The 25,798-nt window shown below is 35.0% G+C and overlaps 1 protein-coding gene across 2 annotated transcripts; it reads left to right on the top strand.

Moving 5' to 3' along the window:
* Positions 1 to 1,649: 1,649 nt before the first annotated feature.
* On the top strand, positions 1,650 to 24,587 carry CHEK1 (checkpoint kinase 1). 2 transcript variants are annotated; one of them, XM_081280994.1, is made up of 13 exons: positions 1,650 to 1,939; positions 2,704 to 2,788; positions 3,624 to 3,847; positions 5,246 to 5,310; positions 5,400 to 5,469; positions 9,867 to 10,055; positions 11,270 to 11,374; positions 13,318 to 13,413; positions 18,269 to 18,377; positions 19,208 to 19,385; positions 19,613 to 19,744; positions 21,305 to 21,406; positions 23,791 to 24,587. In XM_081280994.1, the coding sequence occupies exons 1-13, from the start codon at positions 1,651 to 1,653 to the stop codon at positions 23,884 to 23,886; spliced, it is 1,740 nt and encodes a 579-aa protein (XP_081137120.1). In that variant the 5' UTR covers position 1,650; the 3' UTR covers positions 23,887 to 24,587. The 2 variants fall into 2 exon arrangements, with proteins under 2 accessions (XP_081137120.1, XP_081137121.1); XM_081280995.1 differs by having other exon boundaries at positions 1,835 to 1,847.
* Positions 24,588 to 25,798: the final 1,211 nt, after the last annotated feature.

The raw sequence follows: 25,798 nt of genomic DNA, 5'->3' as shown, positions 1-25,798 counted from the left end.
GGCTGGGCTATTACACAGGAAAGTCTAGTACTGGTAGCTAGGTATTTTTCTCTTACATAGATCAGATTTCCTCAAGGCATATAATCTCTTACTCAAGGACAAGCCAGGCTATCAGTTTTCTGGGAGTAGGGAAAAAAAGCCTATAGTCTCAATTTTCAGTGTTTACAATTAAAATTAATTCCTCTGTGTTTAGTTAAGGTAGCTAAAAGCTTTTAACTGTCCCTATTTATTTCCAGTTCAAATACCACATAATTACTAAAAGTCTTGACCCAGCTTTGGAGAGAAGCAGTTCTTTTAGGGAGAAGTCTATTTGCTTCTTATAAAGTCTTTCAACCTACCCTCTTTTGCCCCACTTTCACCTCCACATTCAGAGTTGCCTGGTGTCACCAATTCAAGTTGAGGCTTTTAGGATTTCTGAGATGTAAATCGTTGCTTTATTGCATTCTTATTGCCAGTTTTGGGTTTCATCTTTATTTCATTTAAGTTAGTTACCTTCCATGTCAAGGCTTTCCAAAATTGTTTTATACTCATTCTTAGGTTATTGTCTTCTAAAAATTTATCTTTTACCATTTTGTTAGTCATTTCCAAAGGGCACAGAGGCAATTCTTTCTCATATATGCTGTATTTAACTGATATTGTGTTTTTTCAGGAAAAATTTAAATTCTACCCAGGCACACTGGAACTGGTACAGATCCTTCTCTTCTTATCTTTGTTTTCAGCACATAGAGAGGAAATCAGGGAGGATGGAGTAAACTAGAAAACATTACATGAAATCTAAATTGATATCATGGTTCAAAACTTCACACCCAAGCATTTGCAGTTTGTCCCCGACTTTGCTTTTTTAAAACAGATGTATGCATTCTTTTATGTGTAACATATTTTACTCCATTACTAGTATTGCAAGTTATCTTGAATGTATTTGGCTTGGTTTTGAAGAAAGGGGGAATTTAATGTACTTGCCTGTGCCTTCAATTCTCAGTCTACTGCAGGGGAATACCCATTTCAGTTTTTCCTGGCTTATTTTGTTCTCAAATCCCTTTCTTTGGAATTTTCTTCTCTTAAAATTGGTTACTTTAAAAATTTTGCATTGTAAAATTTATACTGGCTTTTACTTGCCCGTTTTTTACACATTAAGAACAAGAAAGTTGCTAGAACTAAGCTAGGCAGATAGTCTCATCCTTCAAAGTTAAGGCTAAATTAAAGTATTGTTTTGAAGTCTATTCACCCATAAGGCAAAACTGGTTATCCTGATATTACCTCAGATTCTCCCCAGATTACTTTATTCCAGTACTTTTCCACCTCCCTTAATGTGTGGCCACTTTTGATGGCTCTCCCCTCCAACACAAAACCCCTCTTCACCACAGCTGTGGATAGTAGGTACTCGGTCCTTATAGTATAGGTTCCGCATTCCAAAGTTGAGAAATCTGGAGCCTCCTTGGTCTTTTCGGGCTGCCAGGCCAGGTGCTCAGAGGTCACAGGCTGGGTGGGTTTCCGTAGACAATTTATGGCCTTTCCAGGCCCAGGAGCGGCCGGGAACAAAGCGGGGACCACCGCCAGGAGGCGCAGCCCACGGTGGGCGCGCTGCGGAGATAGAGGCGTAGGCCCTGCCCCAGAGCGCCCGAAGCCGCGCAGCGGAGCCCCACACACCGAATGTCATTTCACACGGACCAAGAGATCAATTCGCTGGTCGGTTCGTCAATCTTCAGCCAGGATCTGCTCCACACCTCAAAGGAACCCAGGCTAGGCCAGCTCCGAACTGGCAAGAGGGACTACAACGTGCAGGTGTTTTGGAGCCGCCAATTTTCAGAGGGACGCGGGAACGCGCGTCGTCCTGCTTTACGGCAAGGGTGCGCGCGTTTGCGGCAACGTGACGCAAGCAAATTTTGGCGGGAAAAGCGCTGCATTTGGATTCCTGTGGTGGCGGGCAAAGGACTGCTTGGTGAGGAGGGGCGGCCGGTAGGGCGAAAAAGGGGTCTGGAGAAGGAGTTAGGAGTCTAGATTAGTGAGGAGGAGCACGGTGAGATAATGGTACTATTGAACGGAGGGGATGGGAGATCCTCCAGCGGAGGGGCGGTTTTGGAGAGTGGAGGAGTGTGGTACCACGGGGTCCTCATTGTAAAGGGTGTGGGGGGAAGGGAAGGCTACCTTTCTGCTAGCTGGGGACCTCAGAAGTTTGGGCGCTGTGCTGGGTCCCAGCTCTTCCTTCCGCTTCTATGGGCAGTTTGGCCCCGCCCCGGGCTCCTCCCGGCCTTTGGGACGGGTGGGGTGGGGTGGGGGTGGGAATTGGAACTGTGCAAGTGGGGAGGAGGGGCTGCAGTAGCTGCAGTTATTCCAACCCCTCTTCTAGCCCACATCCCCGTACTCTCTTCCCCAGACTCCCACCACTTCTACCCGCTTCCAGTCATTCACCCGAAAGCATCCGTCTTCCCACTTCTCACCACAACTTTTAAATTTCCCGTGAGGCCTGAGGAGGGCAGAGTTTCAGCCCTCGGTGTGCCAGGGAATCGGTATTGCGATTTCGGCAACCAAATGCCTAAACTTAGAATACTTGTTTGGGGTTTAAAGACTTGGATAAATGTGAATGAGATGTAAGGGGAAACCAAGCTGTTGTGAGGAATCATGGCAGGAAGCAGAGCGCGGTGGCTTTACAGGTGATCTGAGCTTATGCTCGTTCCTTATTTTTCGGGTTCCTGCCTTTTACAGCCGTGGTGCTCTGTGGAGTCATGGCAGTGCCCTTTGTGGAAGACTGGGACTTGGTGCAAACCCTAGGAGAAGGTGCCTACGGAGAGTGAGTTTGAATCCGAATATTATCTTGCTTTCACGCTTGCTTTAGTTTTCTATTGTTTTGTCTTAGTATGTATTTGTTGTTTTGGGATTGTTTTTTCCAATACGTGGCGCTTTAGAGATCAGATCTTTGCAAACCAAGGCTTTTAGCAAGTGAAATTGCACAATTTTTGTAAGGATTAATATTTCTGATTATTTTTTTTATTTTTTCTTTTTCTTTATCAAGAGCTGCAAAAGATCTGTTGAGATTATTGTTTCCTCAAACAACCACATAGTCTTGGGCTTTAAGAATAGTGGCTAAATGAGCAAATGAGCAGACTTTGGGGATGGCCTGCCTGGTTTCAGATCTTAAATCTGTCGAATACTGGGCTTGTTTTGTGGACTTAGATGAGCATCCCAATGTTGTATGTCTCCGTTTTCCTCATTTATATAAGATGAGAATAACAATACCTACTCCAAAGGTGCTTAGTACTTTTATCACAGTCATATGTAGCATGAGATTAATAAATGTTAGGTAATGCTATTAAAATTATGTGAATAGAACTAGTATATATGTAAACTAGAATTGCTATTATCCCAATTTAGTTTACTTTATCAAGCATTTTTTAAATGACTTGCATGTACAGCATAATGACTTCTTTGGAGTAATAGCCATAGTAATTCACCTTTCAGAAAGGACCAATATCTGTTGAAAATATGGCAGAAACCATTTCCTTGGTTTCCTTGGTGGAGAAAGTAGTAAAGATAAAACAATTTTGGATTTGTCATGTTTAATCTTTTGAAGTTCTCAAAGAGAATTCAAATGTCTACAATGTTATAACTCGTTTTCCTTTTTTTAGAGTTCAACTTGCTGTGAATAGAATAACAGAAGAAGCAGTTGCAGTGAAGATTGTAGATATGAAGCGTGCCATAGATTGTCCAGAAAACATTAAGAAAGAGATCTGTATCAATAAAATGTTAAATCATGAAAATGTAGTGAAATTCTACGGTCAAAGGAGAGAAGGAAATATCCAGTATCTATTTCTGGAGTACTGTAGTGGGGGAGAGCTTTTTGATAGAATAGGTATGGAAACAATTTAAGATACTTATTCTACTAAATAAGTTTCTAAGTTTGTTTTTTCATATTGAATAGCTAGTCACTCATTTTCCCCTTAAGTTTTTCCAATATTGAAATTGAAGTAAAAATTCGTTTTTTTTTTTTTTTTGGCTAATTTTACTAATATATGAAAACATATAGTATCAATGAAAGAAAACTGTCCTTAAGTTATAAGTAATTTTTTCAGGATTGCTGTATTATGTAATTTAAAATGATAAACTGTAGTTTGATGATGAAGTATAAATGCATAATAAGCTGAGCTCAGTGGCACATGCCTGTAATCCCAGTTACTCAGGAAGCAGAGGCAGGAAGATGGCAAGTTCAAGGCCAGATTGTGCAATCTTGCAAAACCCTGTTAAAAGAATAAAACCCAATATCACAAAATAAATAAATAAAACAATAAAAAGGACTGCAGATCTAGCTCATTGATAGAGTGCCCCTGGGTTCAATCTTCAGTACCACAAAAACAAAACACAAAAACCATATTGTATTGTTTGCCTATACAGTTTTTTTCTTTGTAGATATTCTGTTTACATGATTATTGCATACACTTACAGGTCCAAAATAATATCATATTGTTATTTTTCCCCCTTATTTGTTGAAGTGAAATGATGGCTTTATATACATATCAAGTAAATTGTTTGCTACTTAAGTGTTCTGTGCAAACTCAAATGATTGATGTTGCAAAATGCTGAGAAATACATAAAATATATGCTGTGGGTCTAAGTTTATTATTTGAAGCTATTTTATTAGTAGTTAAAAACTGTTTATTTAAATCTCTAATGGGAATCTCAGGAGAGAACTGAGGGCAAAAGAAATCATGAGTTAGTGAGAAATAAAAATATAAAAGGTAAAAGATAACTGATAATAGAAGCTCTCTTAATAAGACTGTTTCCTGAAGGAACTTTGTAAACATTCAGTGAAAGGGATTTTATAAAGTTTAAATCTGTTAAAAAATTTAGTGAAATAGGTTTAGATTGTTTTAGGCTTTCACATTGACAATTATATTTCAGAAATGGGAAAATACTAACAACATTTAGAAACAATAGGGCAGAATTTAAAAGATACCAAGTAAATATTAATGTAAGAGTAAAATAGGAGCTTTCATAGCATGTATTACGTTCCTGATTTGGATGATAGCTTTATTTCTTTGTAATGGTCCCATGATAGTAGTTTGTTTTTGCTCTTTAACAGATTGGAAAATGTTGGTTATTAAATACTGTATTGTTAAATGTACTTAATCTTTCATTAGTATAAGATTGCTGAATTATAATCACAAATGTCTAAAATCAGATTAAGAAACTATATGTTCAATGCCTGGTTGTATTTATCTAATAAACTAACTTTTGTAATTAATTCTTACAGAACCAGACATAGGTATGCCTGAACAAGATGCTCAGAGATTTTTTCATCAACTCATGGAAGGGGTGGTAAGTATAATTATATCTTTTCCTTTTATTTAAAATTAGTACAAATAGTAAGTTACTAAATTCTGGTGTGTTTCTCTATTTCCCCGTAGGTTTATCTTCATGGCATTGGAATAACTCACAGAGACATTAAACCAGAAAATCTCCTTTTGGACGAAAGGGGTAAGTTTAATATTTTGTTACTACTAATTTTAAGACAGCCATTCAAGTCAGGATGAAACTCTGAGAAGCCAAGGAAATTTGGGAGACTTGGTATATTTGGAATTCAAGTTTTTCATGATATAGTTGTGGATGAGAAGTCTTCCCTAGATCCAGGGGAGTTTGCTAAAGATGAATAAAAATAAGAATGCTTGAAAACAACTTTTTAAATGAATTAATAAAGGTAAGCTTCTATTGTAATACCTGAGACTTTAGCCATGAACTGTTCACCCTTTTTATCTATGACTTGCATAATATGCAAGAATTTTAGTTTTTTTTTTTTTTTTTTTTTTTTTTTTTTTTAATGGATGTCATAAAACTGAGGGGATGGATAGTGAAAATGTTATTTTACAGAGTCGGGACCAAAAAGATGAGGCAGTGATTTCTGTCTGTTATGTTTAAGACTGTATTCCTAACATTAGAGTAGTTCCTTGCAAATAGTAGATTTTTAAAAATAACCATTAAATAAATTAATCTAGCAGACTAGAGAGGTGGGCTGAATCTTTTTTTTTTTTTAAACATAAATGTTCTTTATTCAAGAACTAAATCTTTTTCCATTACTTGTTCACAATGCAAAATACTCAGACACCATGGGTTTCTTCACATTCTGAAGATAATTGAATTTTTTTTTTATTGTTGGTTGTTCAAAACATTACATATATCATATTTCACACTTTGATTCAAGTGGGTTATGAACTCCCATTTTTACCCCGTATACAGATTGCAGAATCACATCAGTTACACTTCCATTGATTTACATATTGCCATACTCGTGTCTGTTGTATTCTGCTGCCTTTCCTATCCTCTACTATCCCCCCTCCCCTCCCCTCCCCTCCCCTCTCCTCTGGGCTGAATCTTAACAAGTTATTTTTTAATAGGAAAAGATCGGAAGTCTACTATTTGTATTGAAAAAAATTAACCAAGCATAATTAAATAGCTTGTTCTTGGCATTTAACAGTTTTTAAAAGACATTTACCAGGCATTAAACTTTGTATTAGTCACCTGTGTGATTTGTTCACCATATGTAAGAAAACTAAGGTGATACAGTGCCCGGAATGAGGAAAGTAGTGGTCCAGTATTACTCTGGTGAGACTTCTCTGGAAATAGTGTTTCCCAGGGCCACATTGTAAGAGATGTATAGACCACTGATGTACTTTTATAGGAAAGTGAACAAATGAAGAGCTGTGAACTATGCAAAATAAGAAATTATTGCGGGAACTCAGGGAAACTTGCTAATTGTTAAATATGGTTCTTCAGAACCTGTGGGTGAAAACTGTTTAGAAGTAATTTGAATTAGCACAGGGATGATGTTCAACAATGTATCTGTGTAAAAAAAGCGTGGGTTGCTTTGGCATGTAGTGAGTTTATAACATTGAACAATGGAGTATTAATTATCAAGGATATTATAAAGGGAATTTAAACATTGCTTGTCTAACACTGTGCTTAAGTTATTTAGCTTTCTACAAGTCATTTCACAAGTCACATAGCAGTATTTTAGATATTCAGAAAATTTAGTGTATGATAAAAGGAAACTTTGGATGATTTGTTGATGAATCCTGAGAGGTGAGCACACAGCACAATCTGAGGATTCTCATGCTTCTGTTTTCATGCTGTTCCCATTACTTGCTGAATGGTAATAGCCTTGATGATGTTAAATTCCATTCCTCCCCTTCCTCATACAAAGCAAGTCCTTTTTGAATTAAATGCAGGTTTCAAGATACACAAAACACCCTGGAAAAGGATTACGTGTCTCTAAATATGAAAGGCAATATAGGATAGTGTTAAGAGCTTGAACTTTGGAGTCATTTGAACCTAGGTTTAATCTAGGCCACCTCATTCTAGACATGTGGCCTTAGGTAAGTTGCTTAACTTCTCTCTGCCTCACTTTTCTTATTTATAAAATGGGGATAATAGGAGAATCTATCTGAGTTATGAGGATAAAGGATACAAACATCATGTGTTTTTGTAGAAGTATGTATCTGGAATGTATAAAACAGGTATTTATACCTATGTTATACACATACATTTTAAAAATGCATAAATGTGGGGGTTGTGGCTCAGTGGTGGAGTGCTTGCCTTGCATGTGTGAGACACTGGGTTCAATCCTTAGCACTACATAAAATAAATAAATAAAATAAAGGTACTGTGTCCGTCTACAACTAAAAAGAAGTGTATTACAAAAAATGCATATGTGTGTGTATTTTTGTCATAAATAGTAGGTACCTATTATATAGTTGATGCTGAAAAAAATGGTAGCTATTATTACTATGTAAAATTAAGTTACATTAAAGCATAGGTTATATGCTTTTTTCCTATGTGCATGTGGGTTTCATTTTTTTACCCTTTTAAGTTGTGTTTATGTAGTATAAAAAGTAATTTTATTTAAAACTTAATTCAGGTGCCCCCAAATTTTCATAATATAAATTACATATTATAATAAAGTGTAATGAACACCTATCTGCCTACCTGGCTTAAAAATAAATTAGTACTTATAAGAATGCTCACAGGTCTGTTTAATAGAAAAATTGCAAACAACTCACAGGTCTATCAGCAATAAGAAAGTCTGAAATGGATAATTTGTAGCTGCAAACAATGACATAGCTGGATTTCAAGAATATAAGGCCATAGAGCAAAAAAATAAACTAAAAGAATTGATACGCTCTTTTTATATGAAATTAAAAAATATATAAAACCAATTATATTGTTGAAGTATGCAAACAGGGCAAAACATGGAAACAAAAGCAAGGGCATAATAAAATTCAGAATGGTGGGTGTCAGAAGGTAGGAGAGGGAATGGGTGTGTCCTTTTTCTTGGGTGTTAGGTGAGTGGTATTGTTCTTGTATAATATGTATTTTGTCCAAATTATGCCATAGATAGCTATTAAAAAAATATAGCTGGGCATAGTGTCATGTCACTCGTAATCCTAGTGGCTCTGAAGACTGAGGCAGGAGAATCTTGAGTTTAAAGCCAGCTTCAGCAACAGCAAGGTGATAAAGTAACTCAGTGAGACCCTATCTCTAAATAAAATACAAAATAGGGCTGGGAATGTGGCTCAGTGTTCCAGTGTCCCTGGGTTCAATCTCAGGTATCCCCCACCCCCTCCAAAGAAAATCACAGTATTTACCTCCTGGAGTCAAATACAAGTAAGTATTAATGGCTTACATTAAATTGGGTATATGTGCTTGATTTTTAAAGAATCAAAGAATAGAGAAATGATGACTGTTATATAACTGTGCATAGGCTTAGTACAAAAATTGGATCATGTTATAATTTTTGCTATAACACTAGCCTATTCCCCACTTATATCCTGTTCCATATTAGTACACCTTGTTTTTCTTTTTTTTTCTTAATAACTACTTATTGTATACATGTTTTATAACTTTTACCATTTATGGTGTGCATTTAAGTTATTTACAAATAACGTTGCTATGAATATCCTTGTTTGTGATGTTATGAGACTATTTCTGTGGATATGTTCCTAGAAGTGGGTATTACTAGCTGAAAGAGAAAAATTTTTTTGAATCTTTGGCTGGATTGCCCTCTGAAAAACTTATAACCATTGACAACCTCTAATAACAGAGGGCCTTCCAAAGCTCCTAAGACTAGGATAGAACCCTTTTCTGTAACATCCTGTCATGTTCTATATTTTTATAACTTTCTTGGCCATTACCTATTGTTAGTCTACCTCATTGATTTGTTCACTACCTGCGTTGGCTCGAACAGTGTCTGTTATGTGGATACAGTAGACATTCACCAAGTGTAAAAGTCCTATCTGCAGTTTTTATGTGCTGGAGATGGGAAGATTAGCGTGGAAGTTTGGTTTTTTTTGTACAGTTCCTCCTCTTTTTCTCAACATAGCTACTTCGACAAGAAGTTCTCATGGATTCTGGATCTTTATAGTTTGTTGTATCTTTATATATTCTTCTTGCCTATTGATTTTGTTTGCTGCTGAGAGTGTGCCTCCTATTTTACTATGTCTCATTCTTGCCTTCTATACCACTCATTGAAGGGCTTTTCTCTGCTTTCAGCCCAAGTTTGGAGTGTTCTTTACCAGAAGAATAGCCCCTTTTAACTCCAGTATCTTTCTTTAACCTGGTCCAAACTGTTTGGTGTGTTGGTGACAGTTTTCTTAAGTTAATATCAAAGATGAGGGCCTTTTCCAAGTTTAGCATAGATGATTATGTCTTTAATTTTTCTTAAAAAAATTTTTTTTGTTGTTTATTTTGGTCATGTTAAGGTAGAGAAATTCTACAAATCAGGTAATGTATTCAGTAAAACTTAATTCTAATATATCTATTTGCAAATTGTTTTTATCCAGTGCCATTCTCTCTCTCTCTTTTTTTTTTTCCTTTTGGTGTAGATAACCTCAAAATCTCTGACTTTGGCTTGGCAACAGTGTTTCGGCATAATAACCGTGAACGTTTATTGAATAAGATGTGTGGTACTTTACCTTATGTTGCTCCAGAACTTCTGAAGAGAAAAGAATTTCATGCAGAACCAGTTGATGTTTGGTCCTGTGGAATAGTGCTTACTGCAATGTTGGCTGGAGGTAATAGTTATTTAGTCATGATAAAACTTTTGGTTTATGACTTTGTGGGTTGGTGCAATGCCTGTAATCCCTCTGGAAGGCTAAGGCAGGAAGATTGCAAGTTCGAGGTCAGTCTCATCAACTGAGTGAAATCGTGTCTCAAAATTAATAAACAAATGATCTGTGGATGTGACTCAATGGTTAAGCACCCCTGGGTTCAATCCCTGTTATCAAAATGAACAAACAAAAAACTTCTGGTTTATGGAAAGTCAGATTTGCTATACCAAAATAAATGAAATAAACCAACGGAGTTCGTGTTTATGTAATAGTATTTTAATACTGTCTTAATCAGTTTGGGTTGCTATAACAAAGTACCGTAGACTGGGTGGCTTATAAGTAACAAAGATTTATTTCTCACAAAGCCTGGAATGAAGGTGTCAGCATATTCTGGTAAGGATCCTCTTCTTGGCTTTCAAGTAACCAGCTGATTATTATTACTTTCAAGTAACCAGCTCATATGATGCAGAGCAGAGAGAACAGAAGCTCTCTGTGTTTTCATAACAACAATGATCCCATGAGGATCATGAGGGATCCTACCCTCATGAACCCAATCCCTGCCCAAAAAGAGCTGACCTCTAAGTACCATCACATTGTGGGTTAGAATTTCAACATGAATTTTGAGGTGGAAACAAATATTTAATCACTGCAAGTAGTAACTTATTCATAACTAACTTGTAATCCCCAAAGTTTTTAAAAGTGTGGTATGTGTATCTATTAAATGAAAAGTCAAAATAGCTATCTCTTTAAAAGTCATGTAAATGTTTTTTGGTGATTCTAGGGATTAAACCCAGAACTTCACACATGCTAGGCAATCACTACCACTGAAGAACATTCCCAGACCTTTTTTAATATTTTATCTTGAGACAGGGTCTCTTTAAATTACCAGTCTGGCCTTGAATTTGTGATGCTGCTTCAGCCTTCTTAGTAGCTGGGATCATAGGTTTATGCCACTGTGTCATGCTTCATGTAAGTACTTTTGAAAGAGTAGGATAAGAAGTGGCTCGTCTTTTCTTTAAAGTGCCTGTGAAGCTTCTACAAAACTTCTTTTCCCATTTTGTAAGACATTGAGTTAATCTGAAGGAAACTTTGTATGGATTTGTAATGATTATTTTTCCTTGAAATTTTTACAGTATAATTTTGTTAATATGAGGGAATTGTAACTTGTTTTATTTTAGAATTGCCATGGGACCAGCCCAGTGACAGTTGCCAGGAATATTCTGATTGGAAAGAAAAAAAGACATACCTCAACCCTTGGAAAAAAATTGATTCTGCTCCTCTAGGTAACTGGGTTATCTTGATTGATACAGATTTCTTAGATTTAAGTCTTGTGCTATTTGAATTTTTCTTAACATTTTTTTTTATAACTTTTTTTTTTTTTTTTTTGTGGTGCTGGGTATTGAACCTAGGGCCTTGTGTATGCGAAGCAGGCACTCTACCAACTGAACTATATCCCCCAGCCCCTCTGTTATAACATTTTAATAATTAAATAAATAACCCATGATCCTCGTAAGTTAGGAAATATAAATAAAAATGAAAAAAAGCCTATAATTCCTTCACTTAGATATAGCATTTTAAAGATATTCTGTGTGCTTCTGTGCTTTGCTGTAAATACTTTTAATGTTTATTACATAAGTTTATATATATATATATAAAATCAAAAGTTAGATCATACTACAAATAATATTTCATGACTTGTTCTTTGGTTTTAATATTCTTTGAAAAATTTTTCCTTGCCTGTAATTGTAGATCTGTGTCATTGTTTTTAAAGGCTATGATGATATTCTGCTACATGGATGTGCTTTACTCATTCATTAGAAATTTATTTTGTAAATTTTTACTGTTTTAAAACAGATCTGAGCTGGGCGTGGTGGCTCATGCCTATAATCCCAGTGGGTTGAGAGCCAAGGCAGGAGGATTGTGAGTTCAAAGCCAGTCTTAGCAAAAGTGAGGTGCTAAGCAACTCAGTGAGACCCTGTCTCTAAATAAAATACAAAATAGGGCTGGGGATGTGGCTCAGTAGTCAAATGCCCTGAGTTCAATCCCTGGTACCAAAAAAACAAATACACACACACATATGATAAGCATCCATAACTTAATCTTCACACATATCCTTAAATTGTTTATATAAAATAAACCTCCATAAACAAAATTGCAGGGTCAAGGATATATGTAGATTTGTAAGTATTGAATCTTATTTTTCCAAATTGCTTTTCAAAAAGTTGATACTATTACAACAGAGTTTTATTTTTATTTTAAATTTAATATTAATGAAGTTGGAACCCTTTTGTCAGTTTTGCTCAGTGTTAGCAAGGAGATTTTCTTACCCTTGAAGGACTTTTCCCAGGGGTGCTCTACCACTGAGCTATATCCCGAACCCTTTTTATTTTCTATTTTGAAACAGGGTCTTTCTGAATTGTCCAGGCTGGCCTCAAACCTGTCATCCTCCTGCCTTAGGCTTCTTAGTCAAGGGTTACAGACATGTATCATCACATCCAGCTTTGACCTTTGCATTTGTTACAAATATTTTCTACAATTTATCACTTATTTCTATTTCATTTGATATTTTGACATGTAGAAAATTTTTTATTTTCAAATCTATAATCTAGTCATTTGTGATATCTCACTACATTGTCATATTTGGAAAGGTTTTTTTCTATGTCTACTGTAGTTTTTTAAAAAGTCCCCTATGTTTTCATGGCTTCATTTTTACATTTAAATCTTTGGTCCATTAGAAAATAATTTTAATGTTAGGAAATGTATAACTTATTTGTCAAAATAATTAAGATACCTTAGGATAATGGTTGGTTATATTACTCTCTTAAAAAAGTTGTTCATAAGTAAACACATAAAACTGTGCAAATGAGGAAGTAACATGAGAACATGATATGCTGAGTGATGAAATTTGGTGTTAAAATGGATAGAAGATTTCTTTGTATCTTTTTGTTAATGCCACATGGGGAAAAACATTTCTTTCAGACTCTTATTCTGCTTATTTGCAAATAATTGAGAATTAGATCTGGGAAGATTTTTCTAAAGTGTAGACAACAGCAAAGAAAAACTATATGACCTTAAATCAGTAATGAGTAACTTTATTCTTTCCCTTCCCCAGAAATAATATTTAGACATAAGAAGGCTAAAAGAGAATGTGTTCTTTAATCTAAGTTGTAGGCTTTTCTAATATGTATGACTTTTTGTAAATATTGCTTTAATATTTTGCTTTCAGCTCTGCTGCATAAAATTCTAGTTGAGAATCCATCAGTAAGGATTACCATCCCAGACATCAAAAAAGACCGATGGTACAACAAGCCACTCAAGAAAGGTATTAGTTTTAATATATAAACATTTTCTCTGGAAAGCATGAAAATTCACTATCATAAGTGAACAATACAAGATAGCTAGGGTCTCTTTCCTCATGAAGATAGATTATTATGTCTAATAGGGAGAACAAGTATAAAAAGTAGTTTTGTTTATTAATAACTACAAAGGGGAAAATTGGAGTACTGTAGCCCATTGTTTGAACAAATGTTAAGGGACAGTGATGACTTTTTTCCTGAGGAAAAGACATGAAATTAAAGGGAAGTTAAACAGGCAAGTTGAGTGTCAGATCTGATTCTAAGCAGAGGGAGCAGCATTAGGAAAGTCTGGTGCATTTGAGGAATTTTAAACAAGGTTAGTGTGGCATGGGCCTTGTCTGTCTTCATCCTTGTGTTAACAATCATTAGCACAGTGCAAGGCATGTTGCAGGCACTTGGTAAATTTGAATAAATGAGTAGGGAAGTGGGAGAGGGAGACATGATGCTGGAGAGGCAGATAGCAGCCAAGATATGAGAATGAGGCCTTGTGATCTATTTTAAGGATTTTGGACCCTAGCTTAAAGCCATTAGGGTCATATATTTGGTTTTAAAAGATCCTTTGGTTTTTTGGTTTTAAAAGATCTACTCTTTTTCATTGTTTTTGATGAATAGAAATAGGCTAAGGGTAGTAGATTAGATGGGAGAAGATGGTAGTTTGGAATAGGTTAGTTATAATGGTATTAGAGAAGAGAGGTGGATTCCAAAGAAATTTAAGAACAGCTGGTGATTGTTTAGATGTGGGAAATGAAGGGAGATGAACAGTCAAGGGTGACTCTAGTTCTGATAACTCAGAAGAAATTGGGAAGAAATTTTATTTGATTTTTGAGGAAATGAGTAAAAACTGTTCAGTTGTGTGTGTGTGTATGAGAGAGAGAGAGAGAGGGGAGAGAGAGAGAGAGCACACTTTAAGACTAAGCTTTAGATATCAATTTTGGGAATTTAAACCATGGTAGTAAAGGAAATTTTAGAGAATTTGAAGGGATGCCAATATTCAAGTTGTAGGTAGAGACCAAGGAAACAGTAATCAGAGAGATGGCAGGAATAACTGGAGAATGTAGAGTAGTGGAGGCTAAGGGAAGAAAGTTCATGACAATGACAGTTGCTGTTAACTGGACCAAGAACAGGAAGGCTAAATTTTGTCCATTGAATTTCATGATATGGCATTTATTCATGATCTTGGCAAGAATAATTTCTAAATCACATGGATATAACTTCTCTTTTCTCATTAATTATTATTATTTCTTTCACTGCTAATGATCAAACACAGTGCCTCATGCATGCTAGGCAAGCACTCTACCACTGAGCTATACTCATAGGCCTGAAATAGTTCAACATTTTTTTAAGTACTAGGGATTGAATCCAGTTCTTGTACATGCTAGTCAAGTGCTCTGCCACTGAGTTATGTCCCCCATTATTTTTCCTTAACTTTTAATACTTTCTTCCCCAATCTCATCCTCTGTTAGTAGCAGAACTTCCTATTTCACTGGGAAATAGAACAACGAAGAATGGAATTCACAAGCTCCCATCACGTTCTCCTCCCATCTAACTGCCTCTGTGCTCCTAGACTCTACTGTGTACCCTGTTGCTATGGATAAGTTGCTCCACATATGAATCAACACTTGCTTATTCAAAGAGATCTGACAGTTCTTCTCTTTTCCCAAATCACTTCTTTTTCTTCTCCACTGCATCTTATCAGCATACCAACATGCTATTTCTTCCATCATGAAAACAAACAAAAAGTTGAATAAATACACAAACAATTCAGTAAGTTAAATAGTAATAAAACTTCTCTTAAACTCATTTCTATCATTTCAGTTTTCTTTTTACAACTGAACATCTCAAAAGATGTTTCTAATTTTTAACACCTCATAGCCAGTTTTAAGGATTTCCATCTACGTTGTTGCCAAACTAATAACCAGTTCTCAGATTTCCTCTTAGTCTGTCTGATCAGCAGCATTTTATGCAATTGGTCATGGCTTCCTCCTTTAAAAACTGTCTTCATTTGACTCCCAGATATTACACTCTCTTTACTTTTATTGGCTACTCTTTTTCAACCTCCCATGATGGTTTTCCTTTATGAACTGAGCCTCCTAATACTGGAACAGACCAGGGCTCAACTGACGAACCTCTTTTCTTGTCACATTAACTCCATTTTTAATTTTTTTAAGTTTCAGGGCTTTAAGTAAATCTTTATACTTATAAATAACCACATTTATGTCAACCTGGACTTTTTCTATGAACTCCAAAATCATTTGCCTAGTATTTCAAATTTCCCTTGAGTTTTAAGAGGCATCTTAAACTTTGAAATGTCCCAAACTGATTTACTGATTGTTTTCCTTCATACCTCCTCCTATCAGAGTCTTTTATATTTTGGTTGATGGTAACTGTGTCATTCTTGCCATACAGATCAGAAACTTTGAAGATAGCTTTTATTATCTTATTTCCTATCCAATCTACAGGGAATTTCTGTTAACCTCTACCTTTAAAAGTTCTCAAATCTGACCACCTTTTATCACCTCCACTGATACCCTATCAGTTGAAACCACCATGATCCTTTGCCCAAGAGTGTTCTGATTAAAAGGTAAGTTAGAGCTGGATGTGGTTACACACTTTTGTATTACTAGCGACTTGGGAAGTTGAAGGAACAGTATTGTAAGTTGCGGACCATCCTTGACAACTTGATGAGACCCTCCCTGTCTCAAAAATTTTTAAAAAGGGCTGGGGATATAGCTCAGTCGTAAAGTAGCTCTGGGTTTAATCCCCAGTACTAAAAAGAAAGAAAGAAAGAAAAAGAAAAAAAGTAAGATGTCACTGTTAAAAATGTCACTGTTTTGCTCAAATATTTGCTCAAATATTCCAGTGCTTTACTTTTCACTCAGTATATGAGCTAAAATCTGTTCATTTGACTTGCAAGGTCTTATATAATCTCTCTTTCATTACGTCTCAGATTTAAATCTGCTCTTCCTCTTGGGCATAGCTGTATTTGTCTTCTCGTTATTCTTCAATTACTCCATGTTCACTTTTACTTTATTTTTATAATGACTAATATGACTGGGACCCCCACCCTATGAGACTTACTCATATATATTGTTCTGTCACCTTATTTGGGTATTGACTTCAGTGTCATCTTTTCAGAAAGAAGTTATTGGCCATCCAAGAAAACTTTAAAACTATCCCTTTCTCCCTGCAACCTACTTGTTTGTGTTATTTTCCTTCATTGTGTTCATTACCATTTAACTTACTGGATTTGAACTTATTATTTTACTTCATTTTGTCTCTTCAGTAGAGTACAGGATTTAAGAAGTCAATGATTTTTGTCGGTTTTGTTCACGGTTAGATACTTAATACCTAAAATAATGCTTGGCACATAGATTTAGTAAAATGTTTGAAAGATAAAAAGGTTTAATCTTAGCATGTTTAATTGGTTTGGTGACAGATCCAGTACAGGAAGAGGCTGTAAGTCTTAAAAGAAAGGGAATAAGTAGAGTATCAAGATCTCTGAGGAGGTAGGAGTGTATGGGCTCCTTAGCACAAATGGAGGGTATATTTTGATGGATTCCTTCTGATGGGAGGATGCAGAGGAGGAAAAAAAGATGGGTAAGAATGCAAGTAAATTTGCAGATTTGGTGGTGACATGTTGAGATAATCAAAAGGTTTTACTTTCTCTATGGATGAGAGATGGTATCATATGTTAAGTAATGGGGGGATGGCAGTGATCCTGGAAATTTCCAGAAGAGTATAGAAAGGGAGAGAAGGCTGGAGATAGGGAGGAAAGGCTGACTAGAGAAACAAATAGGGTTGATAGGATTGACTAACAATGTTGAGGGTCTAGCTAAGGAGTATAACCATGAATTTGTGGGAGCATCATTTTCTTTCTTTAAATGTTTTATTCTTTTTAGTTATACATGACAGTATAATGTATTTTGACATATCATACATACATGGAGTTTAACTTCCCATTCTTGTGGTTATACATAATATGGAGTTGTACTGGTTGTGTATGTACATATGAACATATGCCTGATTCATTCTACTGTCTTTCTTATTCCCATTCATACTCCCTTCCCTTCATCCCCCTTTGTCTAATCCAGTGAACTTCTAACCCCCACCCCTCAACACCCCCATTATTGTGAGTCAGCTTCTGCTTATCGGAGAGAACATTTGGCCTTTAGGTTTTGTTATTGGCTTATTTCACTTAGCTTGATAGTAGTCTCCAGTTCCATCCATTTACTGACAAATGCCATAATTTCATTCTTCTGTATGGCTGAGTGTTGTGTATATGTACCATATTTTCTTTATCCATTCATCTGTTGAAGGGCACCTAGGTTGGTTCCATAGATTAGTTATGAACTCTTACAAACATTGATGTGGTAGCACCATTTTCTATATAATGATTATTCTATGCAAAGCTTTTCTTTTCCAGGGCAGCAGAATGTTGGATAGAACAGATTCATAATGTCTGTTGCCATTATCAGAAATTATTCTTCATTTTGAAAAGTTTTTTTTTTCTTTTAGCTAGCCGTCTCTGTCTTTGTAGAATAGTATTGTTACCATAAAAGATGCCATTAAAATTGTGTCCTTAGTATGATACCCCACACTCTGAACATACTTGTGAAGTACCTAATTTGATAGGTGAGTCTTTGTAAGTTTCTAACTTGACCACGTCTTACAAAAGCATGTAGGAAGAGCCATTATTTGTTGTATGAGTATTCTGTTCTGTAAATGGTTCTTGATGTTGTTTTACTTATTCAAGTTGCCATTTGGGTTAATTAAAAAATAATTCCGTAGAAGACTTAAACCTGTTATTTCTTTTATTTTAAGGGGCAAAGAGGCCTCGAGTCACATCTGGTGGTGTGTCAGAGTCTCCTGGTGGATTCTCTAAGCATATTCATTCCAATTTGGACTTCTCTCCCGTAAGCAGTGCTTCTAGGTAAGACTGATAAAAGATTAAGTAGTTATTGAAGTATTCTTCATGAAGAATAATACATGTATATATGTATTTTTAAAATAATAAATATAATTTTGTCAGTGCAAGAATGGTTGATATAAGAAAAGCCTGGTGGGTTTTACTTAAAAGCATATATTTGGCTGGGCATGGTGGCATAAGCCTGTAGTCAGTCCTAGCTACTCCAGAGGTAGGAGGATAACAAGTTCAAGGCCAGCCTGGGCAACATGGCAAGACCCTATCTCAGAAAACTAACTAATTAAAAATTAAAGCTAGGCATGGTGGTGCACACCTGTAATCCCAGGGTAAGCTCAGGAGGGTGAGGCTGAGGATCACAAGTTCAAAGCCAGCTTCAGCAACTTAGCAAGGTAGTAAGCAACCTAATGAGACCCTGTCTCAAAATAAAAAATAGAGGTCAGGTGGTGGAGAGTAGAAATTCAGTGGATTAGACAAAGGGGGCTGGGGAATAAGAATAGGAATCCTAGACAATAGAATGGATCTGACATAACTTTCCTAGTACATATGAATACACTACAGTGAATCTCCACATCATGTACAATCACAAGACTGGGATCCTAATTAGAATAGGATATACTCCATGTTTGTATAAACATGTCAAAATATACTCTACTGCCATTATATCTAAAAATAACAAATAAAATTTAAAAAAATAAATAAAAAGGGCTGGGGATGTTACTCAGTGGTTAAGTGCCTCTGGATTTAATACCTAGTACCAAAAAGAATGAAGAAAAGAATAAAGTCATATACTTAAAAAAAAAATTAAAGACATATTTTCCTTTCTCTTAATGTCTTAGTGAAGAAAATGTGAAGTATTCCAGTTCTCAACCAGAACCACGTACAGGGCTTTCCTTGTGGGACACCAGTCCCTCATACATTGATAAATTGGTACAAGGAATCAGTTTTTCCCAACCGGCATGTCCTGATCATATGCTTCTAAATAGTCAGTTACTTGGCACCCCAGGATCCTCACAGGTAAGGGAATTTCCTTTTTTAAGTAAATAATGGTTGTCCTTTATTTTTATTGTCTTGAAGTCTTTTAAAATGTGGAAATCTTAGATACATAGTAGTAATACTTTTGATTTATACATAGTTTTTGGACTTAGAGGACACCTTCATGGAAAAGAATTCTAAATCACAGAAAAATATTGTGTCTGCTTTTGGTCTTAGTGGGCTTACTCAGCTTTCTGTTTGGCACATAGAACCCTTGGCAACGCTTGGTCAAAAGAATGACACGATTCTTTACCAAATTGGATGCAGACAAATCTTATCAGTGCCTGAAAGAGACTTGTGAGAAACTGGGCTATCAATGGAAAAAGAGTTGTATGAATCAGGTATGTTGATTTTCATATATCTTTTCCTGCAGAAAATTCAATATGTGAATATAAACTCTCATCATTAGTATCTTCCAAAAATAGAAAGCAGTTTAATTTGAAAAAGAAAGAGTTGAAATTAGAGGAATTTTCAATAAAATGTTCATGATTTTAAGGAATAATATGTTTTTTTTTTTTCAAATACCTCTCCAGGTTCATAAAAATATTAATGGACTGAAATAATTGTTTTCTTAAAGGCTATTATGCCTCAATTGTAGGTAATCTCATATTTCTTCTCATCTCCCCTGATCCCACCTACCAATTTTTGTTGTGTGTGTTATTATAGCATAATTATAACATTTATTTGTTAGTCTAGTCTATCATTAGGCTTTAAAAAACATTAATATGACGAAAGACAAGAAGAGGGAGTTAATCTGTATTAACGGATACTAAAGAGGCCTGATAACTAAATGCAAAGAATGCTCTTTCATTAGATCATAGATTTTAAAACAACTTTGAAGGATGTCATTGGAACTATAGGGAGAATTAGAATATGGACTTTATATTAATGTTTTTGTAGCATTGTCAAGTGGTGTGATGATATTGTTGTTTGTAAAATGTCCTTATTACAAGAGACACATGTTGAAGTAAGGTTGAAGTAATAACTTAAAAAAACTTAAGAAAGGCAAATAGCTATACAAAGATAGTCAAACCCACAAATACTTAGATAAGGCGAATGAAGGATATATAGTTATTTATCGCACAAATGTTTTTTGTAATTTGGACTGGGCTTAGCTGGGCAAATCTTCCAATCTTGCTTGGCCTTATTCATCTAGCTGTAGTCATTCAGTGGCTTTGCTGTGGCAATCAGTCTAAGATGTCCTCATTGTTATGTTTGTGTCTTGATATTGGTTGTTGGCAAGGAATTTCTTTTCATGTCACTCATTTAGGCCATTGGAACATTCTAAAAGGCTGAAAGTAGAAGTTGTAAGTCCTCTCCAGATCTTTGCCATCTTCTGATTTCTGCCCTAGCTTTTTAGCCACAAACCTAGCCTCTCCTTTTCTCTCTTACATTTTCATAATTTTGTTTTCTAATTACATTTTTATTTTATTTCTTCTTTCAATTGTATTTGGGTAAAATTCTAAATTTCTTTTGTTGCCAAGAGTTACACAGAGCCCATCCATGTTTATAGTGTTTTTTGTTTTGTTTTGGTTTTGGTACTGGGGATTGAACTCAGGGGCACTCGACCACTGAGCCACATCCCCAGCCCTATTTTGTATTTTATTTAGAGACAGGGTCTCACTGAGTTGCTTAGTGCCTCAGTTTTGCTGAGACTGGCTTTGAAGTTGCAATCCTCCTGCCTCAGCCTCCTGAGCCGCTGGGATTATAGGTGTGCACCACCATGCTTGGCCTTATAGGGTGTTTTGGCTTGGACACACATGCACATCTATGGGGAATTAGATTTTCACATATTTGATACTACTTGTTATGAAACTACCCTGTGTGTTTTTATCATAGAAGTGTCACTGACATGAGCATTTGTTTTTTGTTTAATGGCTAATCTTATTTTTTTGTCACAGGTTACTGTATCAACAACTGATAGGAGAAATAACAAACTGATCTTCAAAGTGAATTTGGTAGAAATGGATGAGAAGATATTGGTTGACTTCCGGCTTTCTAAGGTATTTTTGATATATTTCATTATAGTATTCTTTCTATGGGAATATTTCTATATGGATATATATAATATATATATAATATATATACACACACACACACACATATATATATCTATATATATATATATCTATATATATATATATATATATATATTTTTTTTTTTTTTTTTGGTGGGGGATAGCAGGAATTAAACTCAGGGGCACTTGACCATTGAGCCAGATCCCCAGCCCTATTTTGTATTTTATTTAGAGACAGGATCTCACTGAGTTGCTTAACACCTTGCTTTTGCTGAGGCTGGCTTTGAACTTAACAATCCTCCTGCCTCAGCTTCCTTAGCTGCTGGGATTACAGGCTAAATGGATTTTTTAAAAATGACAATATTTATACAATAGTCTCCCCACTTGCACTTTTGCTTTCTGCAATTTCAGTTTCTCTTTTTTTTTTCTTGAGGTCACCCATACCCCAAAAATATTAAATGTAAAGTTTCAGAATTAAATAATTCGTATTTAAATTGAGCATAGTTCTGAGTAGCATGATGAAATCTCCATCCACCTGGGATAAGAGTTATGTATTCAGCATAAAAACCTTAAGTATAGATTTTTATTCATGCCAAATACAGTACTTGTCTGTTACTTATTATCTTTTCTAGTTATCACATTGATTTTCATAGTACTGCAGTGTTTATGTTCAAAGAATGCTTATTTTACTTAATAGTGGCCCAAAGTACAAGGGTAGTATGGTTATACTTGCACTAGTTTAATACTAATTATATTAATCTCTTACTATGTCTTATTTACAGACTAAACTTTATCATAGGGATGTGTTTGCATATATACATACAGAAAGAAGAATGCACTTGGTGGATATAGTATAGGGTTTCATACTCTCCATGGTTTCAGGGGGTCTTAGAATGTGTGGATAAAAGAGAACTGTTTATTTGGCATTTGTAAATATATGGTAACTTGCTTTGTTCATTCAGTATTATGAACTTAGTTAGATTTTCACATATTTGATACTACTTGTAACTACCCTGTATGTCACTGACATGAGCATATGGTTTTTGTTTAATAACTAATCTTATTTTTTTGTCTCAGGTTACTGTATGAATAACTTTTCATTATCTGTTCTTCCAAAACATGATTTTTTGTAATTGATATTTATTATAAAAGTTTTTTTGTTTTTGTAGAAATGTAGATTAATATAAAAATAAAAATAATACCAAATTATGCTTCTTAGCAGTAATCACCCCTAATATTTTGAAACATTCTGTTTTTTGGTTTATTTGTAATGTTTAGTTTTTTAATATTATAATTAATAATAAATGTACATCATAATATAATAGATTCTTATTTGATATAGTAATTCTGTGATTTTTTTTCTTATACATTGATTTTTTTATATATTGATTTTTTTTTCCTTTTGGTCACATTTCTGATTATTTCTATTTTTAAAGCTCTTGACATGTAATACCAAAATAGCATTTTTTTCTCTTTCCTGAGATATTGTTGTATGTGGCTCTGAAGAAGGTTGGGAGGGTGTAGTTCTGTATCTCCAGATCTGTACTTATATTTTCAAAGGGTCTGACTAGTTTTTTGTTTTATTAAAGTTTTTAAAAAAATATTTTTAAAAAAATATTTATTCTTTAGTTGTAGTTGGACACAATATCTTTAATTTATTTATTTATTATTATGTGTTGCTGAGGATCAAACCCAGGGCCTCTCCCATGCTAGGTGAGCACTCAACTGCTAAGCCACAACCCCTGCCCTAGTTCACATTTTTTATATTGAACATTTGCTACAATACTGTCTTCCAGATCCTTGCTGTGAAATTTAAATTGTGAAGGATTGTATTATACTGAAATCCTTCTCAGAGCTGAATCTGTTGATTTCATTGCCATAGAATAATGACAACACTTGACTGTCCTTGTGGGTTTATTTCAAGTTTACAAATTCCCACTACCTTTGAAAACAGTGGTTCAGAGATACTAACCTTTAATACAGGCCTGATGTATTTTCTTGCTCTCTGAGCTCAGTATGGTGGGAATACTGAAGAGCACAAAATTGGGTCAAAATTATTTATATAGTCATTTCCTCTGCTAGAATATTTGTTGTTTTTTTTTTTTAAAGCAGCAGATTTTTTTTTTAATATTTATTTTTCAGCGGACACAACATCTTTGTATGTGGTGCTGAGTATCGAACCGGGGCCGCACGCATGCCAGGTGAACGTGCTACCGCTTGAGCCACATGCCCAGCCCCGAATATTTGGTTTTTATAAGAGCACCTGAAAAGTATTGTAGCTGGACATATCTGAGGTGTTTGTTTCTATTTCCTAGTAAATAATCTGTTTTTTTTTTTGACAATATTTTTATATATCATTCTTGCTATAGGGTGATGGTTTGGAGTTTAAGAGACACTTTCTGAAGATTAAAGGGAAGCTGAATGATGTTGTGAGCAGCCAGAAGGTTTGGCTTCCTGCCACATGATCGATCCATTATCTCTGGGGATTCCTGGTGAATATAGTGCTGCTATGTTGACATTATTCTTCCTAGAGAAGATTATCCTATTCTGCAAACTGCAAACAATAGTTCCTGAAGAGTTCTCTTCCCCTTTATCCAAACATCTTCCCATTCATTGTATGTTTTGCATACAAATAATAACTATATCTTAATTGTCATAATTTGGGGGAAGGGATGGGTAGAATTCACTAGATATTTCTTTAGCAGTGTTTATTATCTGAATTTGAAATCCATCTGGTGAAAACCAGGTTTTGGGATACCTGACTTTATCAGCTCTTATACCAATATAATATTCTATTTTTACTAAAACATTTTGATACATCTAAAATTCTACTGATTTAATTATAAGGATAAATTTGTAAAGACTAGCCCTTGTGACTTTTGGATACAAAAGTCGATTTATCAGTCTATGAGGTGGAAGCCAGCTTCAAAAAATGTATCTCCAGATCTGTACTTATATTTTCAAAAGGGTCTGACCAGTTATTCAAACCTGTTTTTGAGTTATAACGATTAATTAAAACTGCAAGTCTGTTTTTTTCTGGTGTAGCTAGTAACATATAAAATGCTAATTGGTCTTTCAAGAAGTTAAGCATAAACCGTAGTGCTTAACTAACTTTACTCAAAAATTAATGTTGCACATCTTAAGTATTTTCTATATTATTTTCTACTTTCACAGCCGTATTTTAATTCTTTACTATGGAAATAAATTCTATTTTGAAAATGAATATCTAACTCTGTGAACTTATTGGTGAGCCAGGCTTTTAGGTAATAAGGAATAGAAGGGGGAGGGAAGAGTATGGAAGCTATCAGAAATAGATCAGATTCCTGCTTTCTTTATCTGTTATATTTACTAAAACTTTATTTTTAAAATAAAATTTATATTAACTTCTGAATAAATGGGTTGGGGTCCTATATTGCTTTTTCTAGATAAATTAAAAAATTAATCAGTATCTCAGTCTGAAGAACATGTAAAGTTTTATGGTTAGAGTGTATCACATATTAGTAAATACTGATATTGTGTTAATGGCAGCATACCCAGAGGAGGAATAAATTTGAACCTATTTTATTTATTTGAACCTATTTAAGAATTAAGCCAATACATTCTCAAGTATGGGAAAATTGCTGTTCTTGAGAATTTGCTGCCAGTCATTATTATCTATTAAAAGTTTTCTTATTTTGAGCTCTTTCCTGAGCTCCTGCCTTTGATAGCCACCACCTTTGACATTTCCACTTAAATATCTAATAGGCGTGTCATGACCAAAAACAGCTTTTGATTTAATTCTTCCAACCGGTTCCCCTTCCAAGTTCTCCCGTCTCAATAAATGTTACTTTTCTTTTCATATTAAGGTATTTTTTAATTGGTTCCTAATAGTTATACTTTACATTAGGATTTATTTTGACATAAATAATGGATTACAGTTTTCTCTAGTTAAGTAAGTCCCCAGCACTTTAGCCTTACCCTCTACTTCCTCCTTCCCCCTGTTCTATTTCCTGTACTGATCTTTTTATTTATTTATATTTTTTAAAAAATTAGTGTCTTAAAAAAATTAGTGTCTTGTGAGTATATATAATGATGAGATTCACTGTATATTTATATATATGCATTGGAAAATTAGGTCAGATTCATTCACTATTTTTTCTTTTCCTCCCCCTCAATCCCCTTCTCTCCTGATCTTTCTTTTATTTTGATGGAATCCCCCCATTTTTTCTTTCTCTCCCTCATCCCTTACTTTCAAATCCTAGTTCCTTAAGCCAAAACCCTAAAAATTATCCTTAACACTTTCTTTCATATTCTATTTTTGATTCAGCAAATCCTCTTTAATTCAGCAAATATGTTCAAAATATATTCTGTTTCACACTTCTGTACCACTCTAGTTGA

This window comes from Spermophilus citellus, assembly GCF_964194105.1.
Source record: "Spermophilus citellus genome assembly, chromosome: 2".
Lineage (NCBI taxonomy): Eukaryota > Metazoa > Chordata > Mammalia > Rodentia > Sciuridae > Spermophilus > Spermophilus citellus.
The sequence above is the reverse complement of the archived record's forward strand: the minus strand, read 5'-3'. Positions and strand labels throughout refer to the sequence as shown.